This window comes from Mesoplodon densirostris, chromosome 10 (genome assembly GCF_025265405.1).
Source record: "Mesoplodon densirostris isolate mMesDen1 chromosome 10, mMesDen1 primary haplotype, whole genome shotgun sequence".
NCBI classification, from domain to species: Eukaryota; Metazoa; Chordata; class Mammalia; order Artiodactyla; family Ziphiidae; genus Mesoplodon; species Mesoplodon densirostris.
Window position 1 is genome coordinate 32389274 of NC_082670.1, and position 21569 is coordinate 32410842.

Below are 21569 nucleotides of genomic sequence, written 5' to 3' on the forward strand. Positions count from 1 at the left end.
AAGACGGTGGAGGCGGGGCAAGGGGCGGACCCTTCGTCCTCGCTCGCGTCAATCATGAGCGCGCGGCAGGGTTGGAGGACTAGGCACCCCAGCACGTCCTGCCGCGCCGGAAGTGAAGGTGCGAGTTTGGCAACGGGCTCTGAGCGGGTAAGGCGCGCGGAAACGCCAGCGCCGAGACTCGGTGGGGCGGCTGGGGACGGCGCAGCTGGGGCCATTTGAAGGAAACCTCTGGGACCCGAAGGGCGTTCGTCAGGCGGTACAGAGGGGAACCCCTTGGAGAGGAGAGAAGGGGGCGGGTACGCCTTGTCTAGGGGAGCTTATTTGGCGACCAGGAGTTCCTAAGTGGACTGGGGGGGAGGGGCGTTCTCGAAGGGGTGTCTTTTGGGAGGTGGCATGGCCTCTGGCTGGGCTGTTAAGAATTGGCGGAGTAAGGCGGGTGGGCGTCCGTTGGAGATAAATCGGCTTAAGAGGTGAAGGGCCCAGGAGAGGCTGGATGGTGGGGAGGGGGGCAGGAAACTTGGGGCGTTTAAATGTTTCGTGACGTAGGAGGAGACCAGAAGGAGCTGGATGAGGGGCTGAAGGTGGACTTAATTTCATCCGATCACTATTCTCCTGCCGCCCTGTTCTTGCAGCCCCTGCCCGATGGCAGCAGTAGTTCTAGGGGGAGACACCATGGGTCCTGAACGTATCTTCCCCAATCAGACTGAGGAACTCGGGCCACACCAGGGCCCTACAGAAGGCACTGGGGATTGGAGCAGTGAGGAACCAGAGGAAGAGCAAGAGGAAACGGGGGCAGGACCAGCTGGCTACTCCTACCAGCCCCTGAACCAAGATCCTGAACACGAGGAGGTGGAGCTGGCACCAGTCGGGGATGGAGAAGATGTAGTTGCTGATATCCAGGATCGGATCCAGGTATGGTGGGGGAGGCATTGTTCCTGAGCAGGTGAAGCTGGAGTCCTTGGACTGGCCCTGAGCTGTCATCTCTGGCTCTGCAGGCCCTGGGGCTTCATTTGCCAGACCCACCATTAGAAAGTGAGGATGAAGATGAGGAGGGAGCTATAGCATCGAGCAACCACAGCTCTATTCCCATGGACCCAGGTAAAAGAGATCATTCTTTTATTCTGGAGTAATAATGGAGGAAGGGAACTGGTTAGTGCCAGTAGAGGGAGGTCACAGGGACACCCTGTTTCTAAAACAAGTTGGTAATCTAAGATTTTGCAGACTTCAGAATCCAGGTGAGATGCTATTCTTCTAGGCTGGGGGTGGGGATGGGCAGGCTTGCCTAGGAATAACAGGACAGATTCACTGACCTCACTAGCCCAAAAGCTCTGGGTTAATTCAACGAACGGGGAGGGGAGCTGGTCTTACTGTTTCTACCCCCTAACTGGTCTGCCTGTGATTTCAGAACACGTGGAGCTGGTGAAAAGGACGATGGCTGGTGTAAGCCTGCCTGCGCCAGGGGTTCCTGCCTGGGCTCGGGAGATATCAGATGCCCAGTGGGAAGATGTGGTACAGAAGGCCCTCCAAGCCCGGCAGGCTGCCCCTTCCTGGAAGTGATCACCCTGAGAGGTGCCTTATCTCCCTGCATCCCAGGCCAGAACCAGCACAGGACTGAACACATCCTGGTTGTAATGTCCATCTCCATCCTCCCCATCTCCCTTCCACGTCAAGGCAAATCAGACTTCTTCTCAGAGACCCACTTTATTCAGTTCTGTACATATGGGGACAACGGTCCAAGCCCAACCCACCTTAGCATGTATCACTCTGTGGGGAATAAAGCACCCTATGTACACAGCCAAAAGCTGCACTGCCTGTGCCCCTGGAACCCGGGTCCAGCCCCCCCCCCCCAACCCCTCGCCCCTCCAAGTTTCCTGAAAGGGACAAGTGAGAGCCTGCCCAGCATCAGCACAAACAGGGAAATAAATAGGTGTTGGGAGCCATGCTTAGGGCACTGCCCCCTGCTTCCTTCTTCCTAGCTTTGGGGACCAACAGCACAGGAAAGCAGTCAGCCCCAGGATGGTCCCTTCCATGTCAGTGATCCCAGGGCTGCTGCTCACCAAAGAGGGGGTACAGGGTAGGGTATTTGTTCATCCCCTTCTCTTGGTCCATCTGGGCCTTATATTCATCATCTACTGTCCAAAGCCTCTGCTTTTCTCCTTTTGCTCTCCCATGTTGTCTTGATCAGGCAGGGGTAAGAGGAAATAATGCAACCCCATCAGCCTGCACACTGCTGGGGCTGGGGGCCTATTTGTGCTGTTGGGGGTTGGCTCCCCTCCAGCTAATTCACTCCAGGGGCCAATGGGGTTTGACATAACTTTGGTGAGAATCATCTCCTGCTGCTCCCTATATGCCTGCAGGGGAGGGAGACAAGGAGGAGACGCCTGGAGTTCAAATGGGGCTGCAGGGGAGGGGAGAGGAGCACATTATTCCCGTGTGTATTTCTCAGAGCAGCCTCAGGCAGCTGTGGGATAAGGAGCAGGAGGGGGCCAGGCATCCCCAAGTTGTCTGAGCGCTGAGCATTGCCGCGCTCAGCCTGTCTGTACTAGCCGCAGGGAGGCATGAACACGTTTGGGGGGAGAAGAGGGACCACTCTGGGGGTGTCCCCGCTTCAAGTGCCTCATCCCCCTCCCTAGAGCAGAGAGGCCCTGCCTTGCCCCAAGTCAGCCAGTGGGGAGCAGAAGGTGGAGGGCTGGGGCAGTGTCCCAGGGCTGAGTGGGCTGTGGCCCTGTGGTGGGAGGGTGAGGAGGTCAGAGCGCCTCCTGGCTGGCAGTTAGAAACTCTTCCGCCCGCTTGTGCGCCTCCAGTGCCTTGATGGTGTACACGTCCTGAGGCAGCTCCGACTTCCGCCGAAGCAGCACTTTCTCCTTCTTGATGTCCTTGAGCATCTGTGTGGGGATGTGCAGAAGGTGAGGAATGGGGACCACGCCCCGAGAAACCCCAGTGTTTCCTGCCCTGATTCCTTGGCTCTGCGGCTCCTGTCTCCTCTCCCTCCCAGGGCTGTCTTGTCTTTCTGCTCCCCGTACCCTCCCACCTGCACGGCCTCTGTCTCCACCGTCCTCTTCAGAAGCTGGATGTCCTCTGCCGTGGGGGTCTCCGTCTCCATCGAGTACACAGGAGGCAGTGGGGGAGGCGCTCGGAACATGGGATACTGAGAGGAGAGGAGGCAGACAAGTGGCGAGAGCCGCTCGGGAAGTCTGGGGACCCTGTTTGCTTCCTGCCCCTCCTCAGACAAACCCTCCCCCCGCCCAGGCCGGACCCCTCAGTTCAGGGCAAGGGCAGAAGCACCTCACCTGGGGGTTAAGGCGAGCCAGCTCCTCAATCCTTTGCCACATCTCTTCTCTCTCCTTCATTCGGAACCGGCCCCTGAGGGAGCAAAGACAGGATTGGGGTGGGCTTGAGAGAGAAGCACAGGGGACTGGTGTGGAAGAGGAACACCCCCAAGGAGAGAGAGACTCACTTCTGCTTCTCTGCCTTGTATTGTTGTGTACAGTCATCAAACAGCTTCTGATTCATCTCCATAAACAGCTTCAGGGCATTGTAGATGAGGCCGTGGATTGTCCTGCCGCCAGGAAGCAAGACGAGGTGTGAGAGGCCAGAGCCTGCCCTCACTGCCGGGACCTCAATCTGGTCTCTCCCACGAGGTGTCTCTGCTAAGAGCTTTCTCATGTACTACTCCCATCCCACCAGCCTCTGTACAGTGTAAGCTCATCGCTCTGGCCAAATCACGTGACTTGAGATTGGCAGTTCAGGCCTTTTACAGGTATGAGTCTGCCTACCCATCCTTCCCACACCCCGTGCTCCAAGAGCTCCCTTTTCCCCACTACTTCCTACTCCTCTAGCCCACACTAATGGCCTCCCAGCGCACTTGCTTTAAGCAGGAGAGCCTTTTTATAACACTGGGATTTAATACCTACTAAGAGGATCACATCAGCTTCTCACAACATGGAATTACATCTCCAAAGCTGCAGAATATCTGACCTCAAGAAGAGATGCGACAGAGGCCACTGCTCTGCTGCTGGGTAGCACAGATCGCTCACATGGGTATCTTTTCTCCCCGGTCAGTCCCTCAAGGCCCTATTAATATGCAGTGAGCACCAGCCCCGCTTGCTGAGGGACCAGATGAGACCACTGGCTCTTGAGTCCATCCACACCCTCCCACATTCCAAAACCAGATCCTCAGTGCCCAGTGCCACCCCAGTTCCCTACTTGTTCCAGTGGCTCTTGGAGTTCCTGTAGAGTGCAGGGAACATGATGGGAAGGACTCGGGCAGCATTGTCACTTATCAGGCTCATGATGTACTCATTGTTCCAGTAATAGAGGGCACGCTCTGCTACCTGGTGGGGACACGGGCGAGACTCGGTGGGGATATGGCTCGCTGTGCTAGAGACCCTCCTCAGTTTTCTGGGAGGCAGGGGCTGGGATGTTCTGGGTCTGGGTCTCACCTGGAAATGGGGGCTGGAGACACACTTGGCAAGCTGGCGGAAGAGTGGTTCCATCACTTTGCTGAACTCTGAAGGTTCAATGACATCCAGAATCTCCTCTAGCTCATTCAGGAACATCACCTCCTTGGGGCTGTGGGTCTTGGGCCAGAACTTGAGAAGGCCCACGATCACCTGTGAGAAGAGGAGGACACAGGAATAAAATTCTCACTCAACACCTGTCTGGGTCTCCAGGAAACCATCCTGCCCTCTCCTCCCAACCCTGGTGGGCACAGCTTGGGTGGCCTCAGCCAAGTGCTCATGTTTCTCCAGCTTGGATGCTCCCTAGGTGTACAAAGGTTTTACTTCTCCTTTAGAGAGGAAACCATGTCACCTGTCGGGTTACATCCTCCCTGAGTGCTTACGGCACTGCTTGATAGGTACCAACTGGCAAGTGCTGCTGACAGGGAGAGGTGGACCCTGGGGCCCAGCAGGGGAGTTACCGGCTCAGTGAGGCTGCTTTCCTTCTCCAGGAACTGTACCACGCAGTACGCCAGCTGCAGAAGGTTGAGACAGAAAGGAGGTGAGGTGCAGGGCTCAGAAGGTCACAGAGAGTTCGGTGACAGAAACCAGACCCCAGAACAGAAGGGGAGGCGTAGAGAGGAATTCCGCCCCCTGCTCCCTCTGCCGCCCCATCACGCCTGGAATGCTTCCCTTTCCCTCTTTTCTCTGCAGCCAGGGCCGGGGATCATCAGGAGGAAGGCAGCTCACCTGAGGGTGGTAGACACTCAGAGACTTGACCTTGTGAAGGGGAAGCAGGACACGGATGAGGAACATCTTGTGCTCTTCTTTCAGGGGCAAGGCAAAGCCATTGATGATGCTGGGAGTTAAGGGAGGGTTGTCAGGACCAAAGGGCCAGGTCCACGCTCAATGCACCAATCCTCCCGGCCTCTTCTAGGTTCTTCCCTCTCACCTGCCCAGGATCTCCAGGAGCTCGGCAATCCCGTTGTGATGCTCTGTCTCGTAGATGAATCTGAGGGAAGAACAAAGACTCTCTTGATAACCCCTGAGGCCCCTCCAGCATTCTGTGGAGTCCCGCCTACCACCCTTCTCCCACCCCATCTTAGTGAGGGGCTTGCTTTGCTCCTGAGCCCAGGCTCCTGGCCTCACCTGTAGAAGATGTGGTTGATCTGCCTACGGATATAAGCCCGGAGCCCCAAAAACTTGCCATAGATGCGATGCAAGATGGTCTTGAGGAAGTCCCGCTCTCGAGGGTCCTCACTGTCAAACAGGTCCAGGAGCTGGGGGCAAGCGGGAGGAGAGGCGGCAGTGAGGAAGGAGCCGGGGGAGGCCAGGGCTGGGGTGACTTGGGTCCTGGCCAGAGGAAGCCCTCTGAAGAGGGTGCGTGGAGACGAGTCTCTGGGAAGAGTGATTCTATTGTACTGCTCTACCCCAGGTGATGTCTGGGAATACATGCTGCATTCCCCATTGGGTGGGGGGGGGAAGGGGGAGGGTAACAGTGTTGCTTTTTTGTTTCCTTCCATTATGCTGGAAGCTTCTTAAGGACAGAGTAGGTTTGTTTAACCCCCATGGTCAATTTGCACCAGACACAGCTGAAACCCAATACAGTACCTATATTCAGCAGAACCAAAAAGAGCAGCTGGGACTGGAGTCAGGGGACGTGGGGCTAGAGTTCATGGACTGGAAGGAGGGGAAGGCAGGAATTTCAGGGACTCACAGCAAGGACAAACTTCTGGTCAATGTACTTCTTGGCTATGTTTGGCTGGAAATCGGGAGACTCAAGGAAACGTAAGAAAAACTCGTACACGAGCTGCGGGGGGAAAGGAACATCACTTAGGGGCATTCCCCAAGGACTGGGAGAGCCCCCTTGCTGCAGGGCTCAGAGTGCCCCACTGCCCACAGCCAGGCCCCTGCCCCCTTTGCTCTGGTACCTGGAGATGCGGCCAGGCGGCCTCCAGGGTGGGCTCATCTTCCTCGGGGTCAAACTCGGCCCCAGTGGGATTTGAGGAAGGTGGCAGCGTCCGGAAGAGGTTCACTGAAAACTGAGGGGTAGGGAGGGCTCAGGTGAGAGCTCTCTGAGCAGGTCTGGGCTTTTCCGGGGCCCCCGTCCCTGCCCGCTTTCCCCTTTCCCTGTGCCTACCATAGTGACGGCCTCAGGGTAAATGGCCTCGGTGACAACATCGCGGCTATGGGTGATGTACTCCACCATTTCATTGAGCCCCGCCCGCTTCACCTCCTTGAATTTGAGGTCACTGAGTGGGTCTGACACAAAGTCAAAGAGGACGCAGCACTGGCGTAGCTTCTGGATAAACAGCTCCTCCCGCTCCTGGGTTGGTGAGTCTAGGGGCGGATTGGCCATGGTCAGGTCTCCTCTGTGGTCCTTCACTGCTATGCCCTGCTCACCTCGCAGGGTGTTCCCCGATCCCTTCCTGCCACCATCCTGCTCCCCGGATGCCCACCCCCAGCCCCAGCGCAACTCCCCCTCCCATTCTCTAGGGCTTCCACCCTCCCCCAAACATTCCCAAACCTCCATTCCACCAATACCCACTGTCCCTTAGGTCCGAAGCCCCAGCCCCTTTGACCTTTCCCAAGCACCTTTCAGGGCAGGAAGCTTCTGCAGCTCCCGGTTCTTGCTGAGGTTGAAGCGGGAGGAGCTTTGCCGTCGCTCCTTCTTGACAATCTGGGGCCCCCCTGAGTACTTGATTTTGCTGAGCTGTGTGGGGGGCGGCGTGCTGTTGCTGGGACGCTTGTTGGATGACGGCGGCTGCGGTGGCGGCTGTGGTGGCGGCTGGGGCTGGGGCTGGGCCTGGTCAAACGAGCGAGTCACTGGAGTGCACTCGCCAAGCTACGCTTCCCACCCCAGGCCTGGCCCACCGCCCAGCCCCGGGTCCGTTTATGCCTCTATGGGCCTGGGCAGCAAGCAGCTGCCTCCTGCCCTGAAGGAGCCAAGACCAGGGTCAGATATAACTGCGGGATGTGGCCCTGGAAGGGAGCGGTCTAGAAGGCATGTCTCCCAAAGTGATGCCCGCTGCCTGTGCATCAAGAGCCTTCAAAACGCTCACTCCTGTTCCTGAACAGGCAAAGCTAATTGATGGACTGACGGTGACAGAAGTCAGACAAGTGGCTCTCCTGCCGGGGAGTGGGTGGCAGCGGTGTGGGTTGGGGAGATGCGGGTGGTGACTGAGGAGGGGCACGAGGACCTTTCTGACTAATGGAAACATTCCATATCTTGACTGGGTCTGGGAGGTGGTTCATAGCATAAACATATGTAAAAATGCATCTAGCAGTACACTGAAGATTACTCTATTTTATCATTTACTGAACGTGTGACAGTCTTCAGTTAAAAAAACTCCTTCCCATATCTCAGCAGTTTAACTACTAGAAATATAAAGCAAAATCCTAAATATAAAAAAAGGCTTTGTGCAAAAACACTTTTTATGGTCTTATTTATAATGGCAAATATATAAATACATGGAAATCATGGAGTTAAAATTATGTTTATGAAAACTATGTACTAAATGTAATCATACATGGTTCAGCTGTGAAAAATGTTTACACAGTCAGAGTAATTTACCCAAAATGGGTGATAAGTATTCTGAGAGGAGGGGAAAAGTCTGCACGGAGGTAAAAGACACTGGGGCCTTAATTTTCCACATTAGGAAGTCAAGAGATATCTAAAGCTCACAAATTAAAGGGGAAAAAAAAAAGCAGTAAAAAGATCTTATTTGGAGGTATGAAAGTCAATCTGGGGGCTTCCCTGGTGGCGCAGTGGTTGAGAGTCCGCCTGCCGATGCAGGGGACACGGGTTTGTGCCCCGGTCCGGGAAGATCCCACATGCCGCGGAGCGGCTGGGCCCGTGAGCCATGGCCGCTGAGCCTGCGCGTCCGGAGCCTGTGCTCCACAACGGGAGAGGCCACAACAGTGAGAGGCCCGTGTACCACAAAATAAATAAATAAATAAATAAATAAATAAATAAATAAATAAATAGGGCAAGCTTAAAAAAAAAAAAAAAAAAGTCAATCTGCAAGGAAAGAGTTAGGAGTTGAATGTGGTTGACACAAAACAACAGGAGAAGAGGGGCCAGCGACAGGGGCTGCCCTGCTCATTAAAAGCCTCAGAGTATTATCTGACCTTCTGAACAATGCACCTGTTACCATGCTGATAAAAATTAAAAACAAAACAAAAAGCCTAAAACTATGGAATGAGAGAAAATTGCTTCCCATATGCTAAGTTAAATAAGGATAATACAAACCTGTATATACAAAATGAGCTCACCCACATTAAAACATGCACAGAACCCAAAATCCAGTTAAGAAAAAGAAAGAACAAGTGCATTGTGTTCATGACTATCTCCTGTAATGACAGAATGAGACATGACTTTTTCCTATTTTCCTAAATTTTTTACAAGCTGACACTGCTTTTATAATGGAGAAATAGGGAATGCCCTGGCAGTCCAGTGGTTAGGACCCTGGTCAGGGAACTAAGATCCTGCAAGCCACATAGCGTGGCCAAAAAAAAAAAAAAAAAAAAGAAAGACAATATAATGGGAGAAATACAGCTAATTTCCAAAAGTTATTTCTTTACTTCCTCCCAGACACGGGTGTCAAGAGCCCCACGAAGCCCATTTTCAGAAGCACACAAACAGGTGTTTGCAGGGCTGTCCACTCATAGGTACTGTCCAGGTAACCCCCTGCTGGGAGAGGGGAGAGGCTGAGCCACAGGACAGCCCTTCCCCCCAACCAGAGAGGAGACTGCAGCAGGACCAGAGGAGTGAGGTCACGTCCAGCTGGGTCCCCACACCACAGGAAAACTGTCCTCCTGTGCTCACACCTGCCATCCCCGCCTCCTCTCCAGCCCCCTCCATAAACTCTTACTTCATAAAATAAGAATGGGAGAATATGAAACTCTCTGGGATAAGGGGCAAGGAGGAAGACAAATGTTATGCTTTGTATGCTCTTGAATTTTTTTTTTTTTTTTTTTTTGCGGTATGCGGGCCTCTCACTGCCGTGGCCTCTCCCGTTGCGGAGCGCAGGCTCCGGACGCGCAGGCCCAGCGGCCATGGCCCACGGGCCCAGCCGCTCCGCGGCACGTGGGATCCTCCCGGACCGGGACACGAACCCATGCCCCCCACATCGGCAGGCGGACTCCCAACCACTGCGCCACCAGGAAAGCCCTTGAATTTTTTATAGAAACAATTATGTCAAGCTTGTGACCTATCTGGGGGTCAGAGGCAGGAGAGGAGCGATGGGTCCAGCCCAGGGCAGGTCTTGGGTCCAGTGTAGCTCATTACTGCTTTGGCCATCTGGCCCTCTCCTCCTCCTGAAATGAGCCCCAGACACCAATTTGACTAGGGGAATGCAAAGAAGTGGGGCAAGAGCAGTCATCACACACTTCCCTTGCCATGACTACACTCAACCAGTGTGATTTTTTTGGTTAGACAGTGCAAGGCACCCTGAAGTCTGGGGTCTCTCTTCCTGTATACAGAGGATGGATCACACCTTGGTAGAGGATGAAGGAGAGAGGCAAAAGGCCAGGGGGCCAGAGCCTGGTGTGCATCAGACTCTCCCCATTTCCCTATCGCAGGAACAACCCAATCCTTATCTGTGGAGCTTAACAGTCAAGGGCACAGACTTGAGCCTGACTGTCTGGGTTTGACTACCGGCTCTGCCATTTATTAGCTGAGTAACCTCCAGGAGGTCATATAGCCTCTCTGTGCCTCATCTGTAAAGTGGGGATGGCAATAGTACTACCTCACAGGGTTGTAATAAGGATTTAAATGAACAGTATATGGCACACAGAAGTGTCTTATAAGCAGTATCTTCTACTATTATCGTTATCATTATTATTATTTCCCATCCCTGGATTTTAGGAATACAGCCTGGAAATTCCTGAAACTAGCACACCTCAAATGTTCCGTAGAGTTCATTATCCTTCTTGTTTTAAAATGGGGGAGCCCAGGGAATTCCCTGGCAGTCCAATGGTTAGGACTCCGTGCTTTCACTGCTGTGGACCTGGGTTCAATCCCTGGGTGGGGAACTAAGATCTCACAAGCCACGTGGCGTGGCCAAAAAAATAATAAAATAAAATGGGAGAACCCAAGAAGGCATTGCATCTTTCAAGACCCACCTTCTTCCAAAAAGCCTTCTCCAATCACTCCAGGACTTGCATGTCCACCCTCCACCCTCAACCTTCTGACACTGCTTGTCTGTTCCATTGGCTCTGGGATCATCCCCAGTGACACCTCTTGATCACTTTGCTCATGTGTCATCTCCCCACTAGAAAGCAAGTCCCTTTAAAGCCAGGACCCTGGTTTGTGCCCCTCTGGGTCTCCTCAGCACTGGCACTGGCACCTAACAGGCATTCAGCGAATGACTGGTTATTTGATTGATGGGGGGGGGCGGGGGACGCCAAGCCCAGGCCCATCTCCATAGGTCCCTCCTGTCCTGACCGGGGACCTTCAGAACAAAGCCCTGCACAGTGGTGGGAGCAGAGTGGGAAGGAGAAACATCAGAGATACTAGGCTGAGGGGCTCAGTGGCAACTGAGGAAAAAGACTCGGGAAGAATATGTCTCTCTCCATCCTCCCGGATAAGATGCAGAAACCCTGCATCTCCATGAACCTCGCACTGAGGGGACATCCCGAGAAAGGAGGCCTTCTTCCCAAAAAGGGAAAAGCAAGACCTCAATTTTCTCTGCTAACGAGCAGAGGGTTGGACTAGATCAGTAGTCCAAACACTCTCCAAGTAAGGTTTTAAGAAAACAGAGATTGCATGGCTGAAAATCATAGTTTAAAAAGCCACCCAATGAGTTGATGCCTAAGGTCCCTTCCCCTTCAGGATGGCATTGTTGAAGGCTGGGGTGGCCGGAGAGCAGCTGAGCCGGCTTAGTCTGCCCCGCCCCCAGCCCACTGGGCCACCCTGGTTTTATAAGGACCATTGGCTCCCAGGCCCCAGATACAAGGAGCAGCTGAGAGACAGCTGGGCTGGCCAGCAAAGCCCTGGAAACATACTTGTCAGAAGGGAGTATAGGTGTGTGCCAGCAACTCACTTCACGTTCAACCCTTTCTCCTAAAAGCTCTAGCTTCCAACTTCTCCTTTATTGACCTGGGCTGGAGATGAGAGGCAGCTGCATCCCCAGGAGAACCTTCTGCAGCCATCAGAGCATGGGTGGACACGGCCCAAAGGCAAGCTGGTGACCTGCCTGCTCCCACTTCTGAGACTCCACAGTGGCTGTCTCCTCTGCCTGAACAACCGTCTCCTCCCACTTCTAAACTTGCAACAGGATCCAAACTCCAAGAAGCCTTCCTTCCTAGATTCAGACCTCCTGCAATCCAGTGGGGCTTTTAAAATATATATATATATATATATATATATATAATTTATTTATTTTTGGCTGCATTGGGTCTTAGCTGCTGCATGCAGGCTTTTCTCTAGTTGCGGTGAGTGGGGGCTACTCTTCGTTGTGGCTCATGGGCTCTAGAGCGCAAGCTCTGTAATTGTGGCACACGGGCTTAGTTGCTCCGCCACATGGGGGATCTTCCCGGACCAGGGCTCGAACCCGTGTCCCCTGCACTGGCAGGCGGATTCTCAACCACTGCGCCACAAGGGAAGCCCCTCCAGTGGGACTTTGCATTTATACACCACCCTCACACTCAGGAGACTGCAACTATACTTGCCCACTCTGAACCAATTCCATTCCAACCTGACCCTAACACAGACACCGGTAATCATTAAACCCATATATTTAAACATAAAGTAGGACGTAGAAATATAATTTAAGCACTATAGAAGGTACTGTAGTAGAAAGATGAAAGATAAAATTATCAGTGAAAAATGCAAAGATTAATGTTAAAGCTTTTGCATAATGAATTAACTAGCTGAGAGAAGATCATTTTAGTTTCAAATCCTGAAAATCAGAGAGGCATTCTCTCCTGTATTGACACCTAGAGCGCTGTTGGGTTGGCCAAAGAGTTAGTTTGGGTTTTTCGTAACAGCTTACAAAAAACCCATTCTTAATTCATTTATTCAATAAACATCATGCTACACATTAGAGATTAAAAGGTGAATAAGACATGGCCCTTGCCCTCGAAGAGCTCACCGTCCAGTGGGCAAGACAGACACGAAAGCGGCCATTAGTACAGGGCAATGCAAAACCAGAGCGCCGCAAAGGATTCAGGAACTCAGAGGGCTGAGTGACAAACTCTGCCTGAAGAATTAGGGAAGCCCTCCCTGAAGAGGTGACTTTTCATTTGGCTCTTAAAGGATAAACACGGGTTTAGGCAAAGAATGAAAAGAGAGAGATAAAGCAGTCCAGGCCAATAGGATGACACCAATAAGAGCCCTGAGCCACAAAAGGCTTGTCGGGTTGGAAGATGGAAAGTCCAGAGGGGCTGGAAGAACAGGGCGGGGCCCGCCCAGGAGGCCTGAGGCTGCGTGCGTATTTGAATTTGTGAGCAGTGAGATGCCAAGAGAGGCTTTTAAGTAAAGGACTGATAGGACCAAAAATGTTTTTAGGGTAACAACTCTGGCTACAGTGATGTCAGGCTGAAGTGGGGGAGACCAGGATCGTTTCTTCCTCCCTCTGTCCCTGCTCCCAGAACTCAGGGCAGGGCACAGCACATAGAAAAGTCCACAACACTGAAATGGTTTTTCCAAAGACAGGCCAGGAAAGACCCCTGCCTTGTAGCAGAGTCCGACCTAATCTCTCAAGGCTCCTTTCCATTCTAAGACTCTTCTAGAATCTTAGAACCAGCCTATTAGGTCATTAAGAGCACAGGAGGACTGGCCACAGACCTGGCCTGAGTGAAAGCTACTTAACATGACTAAGCCTCAGTTTCCTCTGTAAAATGGGGCTGATAATGGTAACAGATGACCTCAGCGACTGCTGTAGAGATTAAATGAGAAGATTATAAGATTAAATGCATGCAAGTACTTAGCACAGTGCCTGAGACAGAGTGTACTGCGTTGAACAGTGTTCCCCCAAAATTCACATCAACCCAACATCTATGAATGTGATCGTATTTGGAAACAGGGTCTTTGCAGATGTAATCAAGTTAAATGAGGTCATACTGGATTAGGGTGGGCCCTAAATCCAACATGACTGGTGTTCTTATAAGAAGAGGGAAATTTGGACACAGAGACAGAGGCACAGGGGAGAACGCTGAGTGAAGACGGAGGCAGAGATTGGAATGATGCTTCTACAAGCCAAGGAGCAGATCGCAGAAAGCCACCGAAGCTGGGAGAGAGGCATGGAAGAGATTCTTCCCTAGAACCTCAGAGGAACAAGGCCTGCTGACACCTTGATTTCAGACTTCTGACCTCCACAGCTATGAGAGAATAAACTTCTGGTATTTTAAGCCACCCAATTCATGGTAACTGGTATGGCTGTCCTAGGAAACTAATACACAAGTAACTGCTCAATAAAATAAATGTTTGCTGCTATAAATTATTAAGATCAGTTGGAAAGACTGGCAAATGCTTGACACGGGGTAAGTTTGGCTGTAAGAACCCAAAATTCTGGACTAGAAAAAGGGCAACGGAGGGATTTCCTTGGCGGTCCAGTGGTTAAGACTTTGCCTTCCAATGCAGGGGTTGAGAGTTCAATCCCTGGTTGGGAGCTAAGATCCCACATGCTTCGCAGCCAAAAAAAAAAAAAAAAACAAACCCATAAAACAGAAGCAATTTTGTAACAAATTCAATAAAGACTTTAAAAATGGTCCACATCAAAAAAAAAAAGAAAAGAAAGAAAGAAAAAGGGCAAGAGAAGGACTGTGACAAACAGCTTTTGATGACCTAGGCCTCACAGCCTGGCCCCCAACTATTCCATGTCCCACTGCCTGGGGCCACCTGGGTGCATTTCTGCAAAATCATGGAGCAGAATTCCTGCAGCTGCCTCAGACAGGTGAGCCCTGAGCGGCATTTCATAAAACAGAGCCCAAGGTGAACACGACACTCTTCTTTTCCAGAGGGCGGTGGAGAAATCACAGCAGCTGGTCTCAGCTTATTTCTTAAGCTGCTTCAGCCTTCATTTTCCTACCTATGAAAGGAGAGGGTTCCTTCCAGGTCTAATTGGAAGTTGGTTTGTTTGCTCATCCATTCACTAATGCATTCAAATGCTGGTGCTTCCAGGGGGCCAGGCCCTTCGGTGTGAGCGAGAGCCTCTCAGGAGCTAAGTGTTAACACAGGAGACAACTGACACACAATGAATTCCCACGGAATTGTTTCATTACAGCTGTGATTAAGCACTGCCGTGGAGTGATGCTGGGTACCAGGGGCCCTGACTGCGTCCTGGGCATGGGGATGGGGGCGGGTGGTCAAGGAGGGCTGCTTCCAGGAAATGACAGCCAATCTGTCTAGTAACTGAACGAGCAGGAGGGAGTCCGGCAGAAGGCAGGAGTGGCCCCCCAAGCTATTCCTTTCTGTCCCTTTAAATCCTGTTTCCAAGTCTCTTGCCGCTTTGAGTATCAGTTGCCGGCTCCCGACCACCTTCCCTGTGGGTCCCACACATGTCACGGCTCCTGAAGGGGAGACTGAGCCCAGAGGGTGTGCCCTCCAGAAGCATCTCCTGGTGATCTCCTGTGAAACAAGGGTGTCAGCACACAGGTGTGGGGAAGAAGCAAGCTCCTTCCCTCAGAGTTCACAGTCTGGTGGGGAGAAACACATCTGGGAACCAACAGTGCCGGCACTGAGTGATAAGGACTGGCCGAGAGACATGTTCAGATGCCAGCGTATGTGCAGAGGAAGGAGGAACTTCTCTTCTGTGGTCCTCAACTCGCACGTCTGTAAGATGGAGACAACCTACCCTGCTTCCTCGCATCACTCAAGTGAGGGTAAAATGATGGTCGCAGGTGTGAAAAGTGCTTGGCTCTCTTTGGAGGTGATAGGGACCAGAAGTATCCAGAAAAATCCAAATCCAGAGTTAACCCCAACCAAACGCTTTTTAATCGATCTCCTCTCCATGACCCGCCCCCAACCCACAAGACCTGCCCAGAATTAGACAGCTCCATTTCCTATTCACCTCCATCCCTCTGAACAGTTTAGCACAGGAGGGAGGAAGCACAGAAACCAAGGATCACCAGCTTCCGGGTAACACAGGCACTTGCTCAGTGTGCTCCCAGGACCGTTCAGCATCCAAGCATCCCACTGAGCACACTCCCAAACTTCCATGGACACACCCTGGACTTCCTTAAGTCCCTCCACCCTCCTGTGTGCTCTCTGCTTGTCATTTATTGCTTTACAGCCCTAGATTGCCAAGCTGCGCTGACCTCTGCTCATGCCTGTCCTTCAGCAGCTCCCATCTGATCAGGACCAAGAAAGGTGGGCCCAGCCCTGCCCGACTCAAGGACATCAGCCACTCCCCACCCCTGCCCCACCCAGAGCTACACTGAAGTCACCCCACTGAGCACCCATGTGCTCCCATGTACTTTTCCCTCCTCCCCAGGACTCAGTACCCCTAGCTTTTTGCCCTAAGAGAAAAGGAATTCTCAACACTTTGGTAGACAGAGAATTGACTTTCACAGGAATCCCTGCGGAATCAGAAAAACTGGAGGGCTTATTTGGTCCATAGCCGCCAAAGGGAAAGCCTGCCTGAGGGCAGTCTGGATGGGCTGTCCAGGCCCCTCCCTGGCTATGAAAGTATCCTTCCCTTCTGCCCCAATAATCTCCGGCCCCCTGAGATCCCTCACCCCACTGGCCATCAAGCAGGTGTAACTGGCGCCTGCACCATAACTAGGGCTATGCCCATGTTCATTACCTCCTCAGCACTCTCGCCTCCACCATCCTTGCTCGAGCTGCTGGGCTTGGCCACGCCTTTGGCAAGCTTGGGGGGCTCCTGAAGGGAGAAGACGAAGGTAGAGTTAACAGATGCCAAGGAAGGGAGAGGCCTCATCCTCATCCCTCAGGTCTCTGTTGTAATTCTCCTCTGTCCAATTGAATCAATGAGTCAATCAGCACCACTGAGCACCTACCTTAAACCTGGGGCGGTGGGGTGGCAGGTTGGGTACACAAAGGGAGATTCAGTCCCTCAAAGGCACCACCGAGTTCAGAATCTGGTTAGGAAGACAACTCTAACACACAATAATCCAGCATGACCATGCTCCTTCACCTCACAAGGCTGTTGTATGAGTTAGGGCCTCTGTCAAGTAAGAACCAGGGTGACGAGGCTCAAGGGAAGAGCAACATGGAAGAAGCTGCTCAGACTGGCTTCTGGCTAAAGCGGGCAGAGGGGGCCTGAGGCTCTCATGCTGGAGGGAAGGGGGTCACCACTCTACCCCTGAGGCCATCTGGAAAGACCTGGAAGCCTTTTTTGGATATCACAAACAGCATCCAGACTAGAAACTGCTACTGGCATAATCAGTGGGGCCCAGGGATGCTAACAGGTATAGGAATCGTCCCAAGAATGCCTCGGTAGACAAGCACAAGGACAGGGATGGGGATAAGGCCCAGAATTGCTATAAAGAATGCGCACTAGTCCAAAGTCTCCCTTGGGAACCTAGCTGCTGGCTCAGAGCCCTGGCCTGCCCAGCATCTCTTCCTATGCTTTGGGCCAAAAAAAAGCAACTGCCCAGGGACAGGATGAGGAAAATGTGAAAAAGACTTGGGGGTTTAGGTCTGACTGCAAAAGCTCAACACAAATCATCCACGTGCTGTGGCTGCCACGGCAGCTCATGTGACCTGCCATCCAGTTAACAGACCTGTGCAGAGCGCCTGGCACCAGGGGACATGGAAGCGCCCCATCCTTGGCACTGATAGGGCCATTCTGGAGGATCTGGTACAGTCGAGAGCATCACACTTTGGGAGGGACAAAGACAAAGGCTAGGTTTTCTTCGGGGAAAATACAACCCATACAGGGAGTAGATTCAAAAGCAGGTCCTGAGAGCAACAGCTGCAGGAACTGTGATAGTTAACAATGGAAGGGAGGAGTCATGGCGGGTGGGGGAGCAAGAGGGATCTTTACGAATAAATGAAGGGCTGCCATGTGGACTAAAGATGCAACTTGTTCTATGTGGATCCAGAGGCCCAAGAGCCACAGGCAGAAGTGACAGGAAGACAGGCTGAGGCTCCAAAGAAGGAAGACTTTTCTCCTGGAGCAGCTGCACAGAAACCGGCTGCCTAGTGAGGCTGTAAGCTCCCCAACCCAAGAGCATTCAAGCAGAGGTGCATTCATGCCTCCTCCAAGGCATGATGCAAAAGGGTCCCGAGCCTTAAATGCAGATCGGATTGGAGGACCCTGGAAATCACTTCTAGCTCTGAGATTCTGCCACTTGATAGCACCTGAGCCCCTTCAGTGAGAAGTGTTAAATCCAGTGATTATGCCCACGGGGGCAAAAGGATTTCAGGGAGAAGAGAGCTCCGCGTAGGCTGGAGCAGGGGGAAGGCTTCGTGGGGGTGGGGAGGCAGGAAGCCGTTCCCAGGTGTGGAGCAGCTCCAGGCAGTCATAGCAGTAGGAAGGAGCCCTGTGCTCTGGGTGGCTAGGCGCTCTCCCAGGGCCCACTGACCAGGCGGGGCACACTCACCCCTTGCCGAGGGGCCAGCAAGTGGTGCAGAGTGTGGGGTGGAGAGGAAAAGGAAGAGGGGGTGCAGGCAGGACGCAACACTGAGGTGACCGTCTGCACACACCCCAGACGTGGGCCTCTCGGACAAAGCTGGCCCATCTGCACCCACGTCTCACCTCTCTCCTTGATCGTGAGCTCCTTGTTCCTTTTTGTACCCCTCCACCCACCCTGCAGCACTCAGACATATCTCTCAGGCAATGTGCAGAAGAAAGATCCCGGCTGCCTGGGGGGTGGCGTTGGGGGGTGGGCGTGGGAACCAGGCCACCACCCTTGCTTCCTGGCTCCCGCTGAGCAGGTGAAATGCACACACTTCAGCCCAGCCCAGCTGTCCAGTGCTGCATGGCAATGTGGTTTAGAGCCAGCCCTGTGTTCCAGGCCCAGCTCTTACTGGCTATACAATCATGGGCAACTTAACTAGCCTCGCTGAGCCTGTTTCCCTCACCTATTAAGTGCTGACAATCAAAGTACCTAATTCCGCCCCCCCCCCCTTTTTTTAATTTTTAACGTTTTTCTTTTTTGTCTGTGCCACACAGCATGCGGGATCTTAGTTCCCCGACCAGGGATCGAACCCGTGCCCCCTGCAGTGGAAGCACGGGACAACTGGACCGCCAGGGAAGTACCCCTAATTCCCTTTAGCACAGTGTCTGGCACATGAAAAATGAAATGTTAGTCAATGTTATTACTATTATTATGAACAAGAAGAAAGTGGGAGGGAGCAAAGGCACGCCACCACCCAGGAACGTAAAAGAGAGAAGTCCTAGATCAGAACATGAGGGAAGAGGAAGGATGCAAATCTCCCCAAGGATTGACTCAGCACTCATCCATTGAGCACCTACTGTGTACAAGGAGATGCCAAACCAAAATGGAACTTAGTTATTATCTCAAGGGGGAAGAAAAGACTTGTCTACAATTAATCCCAGTCCAAGGGAACACAAAAGAGCCATAAATGACCTACCGAGTACTCTGCAAATCCAGGGGAGGAGGGAGAGCTCACCCCCAACTAAGGGTTCAGGACGGGCTTCAGGGAGGAGGCCATGAGGTTAGGCCAGGCATGGGACCAGCAGAGATGAAGGAGAAAGGGGAGAGGTGATGGATGAGCAATACAGACCCTCCATCCCCCACCTCCTCTCTGCCCCCACCTCTTTTAGGCAAACCCCAGTGACATCGTCAGGACTTGTCAACCATTGAAGGAGGCCAAATGCAACTAGAAATCAAAAGTGGAAAGTTAAACCTTAAAGGGGATCAGAGATGCCTGGCCCCATGCACACCAATCCTTCCCATACTCTTTCCCAACCAAACACTTAACACCTGTGGTCCTAGCAAGTCTTAAGAATTTTTCTTCTTCTTCTCAATCCTCTAGTAGATTAAGGCTTTCTGTGGATGGGACAGTATCCGTTCCATCAGACTAACAACTACAGATCAGTGAGGACCTCACCAGCTTCCCCTGAATTGCATTGCTCTCCACATTCCTTGTAGGAGCCCTTCAGCTCCTGGTGTGGCTGACTTTTGTATGCATCACCTACAGCTAAGCTGCCCAAACCACCTCAGCATGCCTGCTCCCCAAGGACACAGGGCCTCGGTGGGGCACCCAAACCTGCCCAGCTCAGCACCCAAGGAGGTTCAATGCCTGCTATACCATCACCAACTCAACACTCAGAATCTCAGGCCCTGAGAGGTTATGGGGACAATCCAGAATCAGAGCTGCCTGGCAAATCTCCAACAGCCCCAGGATAGGGAGTTTAACTGATAAGGTCAGAGATGGCAACCCAGCAACCCAGCCAATCAGAGGGCAAATGAAAGCAAGACACCTCTGGGGTCATAAAGTGGGTGAGCAGAACACCAGGCCAGAGCTAGCGCCCACCATGAAGGACCAGCCCCAGGAAAGAAGAAGCTGGGGGAGGCTGGAACTGGTATCCTAGCATCCTCTGTGTGAGTCTGTACCTCAAAGGAACCACACCTCTGAGTCAGACATCAGCAGCAGCAGGAAACAGAGGGTAGGGAAAGACAGGGATGAAGAAGAGGGGAAGGCAGTTCGGAGGTAGAAGAGGAAGGTGAAAGAAGGCAGCATCAAGAAACGCCGTGTCAAGACACCAAGACAAAGGCAAGGGTGTCCAGGGGTGGCTGCCCTGTGGAGTAAGAAGGACAGCTAATCTGATAGTGAGGGCAGATTCCCAATTTGAGGACAGTGTGGCCCAGGAAAGACAGAAACCCAGCACTGGTACAAAAAAGGAAAAATGCAAAGGTTATCTTCAATTAGGAATAAGGGGAGTAGCCTGCCCAGATTAGGAAAGGTGACTGGTTGAGGATGCACCTGGGAGTGGGTTGATGCCTGTTAGAGGGGCTTTGGAACAGAGGAGGCCTTTAAGTCAGGAGACCTGATATTACAGCTGGGCCTCCAGTAGGCTGTGTGACCTTGGCCAAGTCCCTTCCCCTGTCCCCCTGTCGGGGCCTCAGTCTCCTCATCTGTATCACTAGGGATTGCACTGGATGCGCTCAGACACGCTGACGTTCCGAGGTTCCATCGGCAGAAGGAAGGGCTCAGTCCTGGTTTACAAGTTTGTGTGTGAAGGAAGAACTAGAGGGAGGGGCCTAGGCCAGATTCGGTGGAGGAGAGAGAAAGCAGAGCCGTTCTAGGTCAAGGAGCCTGGCAGGGAGGGAGAAGGGGCTGTAGGGGACGGTGGAGAAGGCAGGCGCAGGCCCAGGCCCAGGCCCAGGCCCAGGCGGGCGGGAAGAGGAGGGAAGAGAAGGGGCTGCGCGGGGTTGGAGAGGTGGGTTAGTTCTGGAGGGACGTGCAGTCTCAGATAAGCGGCTGTCCCAAACGGCAAACGGGTGGGGGATGGGGTGGTGATGGGGAGGGGATGAGGGCAGAAAAGGCAGGGGAGTAACCTGGGAGTGGGGCAGGATCTGGAGGGAGGAGGTTACCCTGGGCCGGGGGTTGGTGGAGGGAGGTGCATGTGGGGGTACTCTACCCCGGACAAGGGAGGGAGCTTTCTCAGCTGCGGCACAGGCTGGGGGTGCGACCAGCAGCCGGGGCGGAGGGCCGGCCCCGGGAGTCCTGCGGGGGCCGGACGGGAGGGTCAGTCTGGGGCTGTCCCGGGCCTGGCTCGGGCCCCTCCCAGAGCTCCGCGCAGGCCCCGAGGCGGAGGCGCGGGGAAAAGGGCCACGCTCACCTTCTCCTTCTTCAGTTTATAGGGCATCTCGGCCCGTCCGGACCCGGCCCGGCTCTTGCGGCCCCGCTCCGGCTCCGGCTTTGCTCGGCCGCACTCGGCCCGCTCGGCTTCTCTTCGCCACCGCCTGCGCGCTGCGCCCGGGTCGAGCGGTGTCTGTGCCTCCAATTGGCCCGAACTCTTACAAACCTGCCTGACAACCAGGCGCCGCCTTCTCCGATTGGTCATTGGAAGCAAGCGGCTTCCTTTTTTTCTCATTGGAAAGGAAGAGTACAAACCGCCAGGGTTCGGCTCCCAGTATTGGCTGAAGTGGGAGGTCCCGCCCTAAAGGGGGTCGAGCTTAGCGTGAGAGGCGCGGGTCAGGGGATGCCCGGGCTTTGCACCCAGTGCTGCACTTCGGCATCTGGTGTGC

General features: G+C 53.3%; 2 protein-coding genes across 4 annotated transcripts; one reads left to right on the top strand and one right to left on the bottom strand.

The window, feature by feature from the left end:
• The first annotated feature begins 72 nt into the window (after positions 1-72).
• MEA1 (male-enhanced antigen 1) lies at positions 73-1801 on the top strand. 3 transcript variants are annotated; one of them, XM_060110130.1, is made up of 4 exons: positions 73-147; positions 633-912; positions 996-1098; positions 1406-1801. In XM_060110130.1, exons 2-4 carry the CDS (start codon positions 643-645, stop codon positions 1555-1557), a joined length of 525 nt encoding a protein of 174 aa, XP_059966113.1. In that variant the 5' UTR covers positions 73-147; positions 633-642; the 3' UTR covers positions 1558-1801. The 3 variants fall into 3 exon arrangements, with proteins under 3 accessions (XP_059966113.1, XP_059966114.1, XP_059966111.1); XM_060110131.1 differs by lacking the exon at positions 73-147 and adding an exon at positions 154-296; XM_060110128.1 differs by lacking the exon at positions 73-147 and adding an exon at positions 154-256.
• PPP2R5D (protein phosphatase 2 regulatory subunit B'delta) lies at positions 1683-21324 on the bottom strand. Its single transcript, XM_060110125.1, has 16 exons — positions 21161-21324; positions 16190-16267; positions 7035-7245; positions 6580-6779; positions 6371-6481; positions 6157-6249; positions 5589-5719; positions 5392-5451; positions 5190-5298; positions 4922-4975; positions 4443-4613; positions 4207-4334; positions 3458-3559; positions 3291-3363; positions 3032-3148; positions 1683-2885 (listed from the first exon to the last, which is right to left on the bottom strand). The coding sequence occupies exons 1-16, from the start codon at positions 21185-21187 to the stop codon at positions 2748-2750; spliced, it is 1803 nt and encodes a 600-aa protein (XP_059966108.1). The 5' UTR covers positions 21188-21324; the 3' UTR covers positions 1683-2747.
• Positions 21325-21569: the final 245 nt, after the last annotated feature.

Excerpts from the sequence above, each read along its gene's own strand:
- PPP2R5D (XM_060110125.1), bottom strand. The coding sequence starts at position 21,187 with ATGCCCTATAAACTGAAGAAGGAGAAG. Across the intron at positions 7,246-16,189 it reads GAGGCGAGAGTGCTGAGGAG|GCCCAGCCCCAGCCCCAGCC; the intron begins GTAATGAACATG and ends TCGTTTGACCAG. Across the intron at positions 4,976-5,189 it reads TGAGTGTCTACCACCCTCAG|CTGGCGTACTGCGTGGTACA; the intron begins GTGAGCTGCCTT and ends AACCTTCTGCAG.
- MEA1 (XM_060110130.1), top strand. The coding sequence starts at position 643 with ATGGCAGCAGTAGTTCTAGGGGGAGACACCATGGGTCCTGAACGTATC. Across the intron at positions 913-995 it reads ATATCCAGGATCGGATCCAG|GCCCTGGGGCTTCATTTGCC; the intron begins GTATGGTGGGGG and ends CTGGCTCTGCAG. Across the intron at positions 1,099-1,405 it reads CTCTATTCCCATGGACCCAG|AACACGTGGAGCTGGTGAAA; the intron begins GTAAAAGAGATC and ends CTGTGATTTCAG.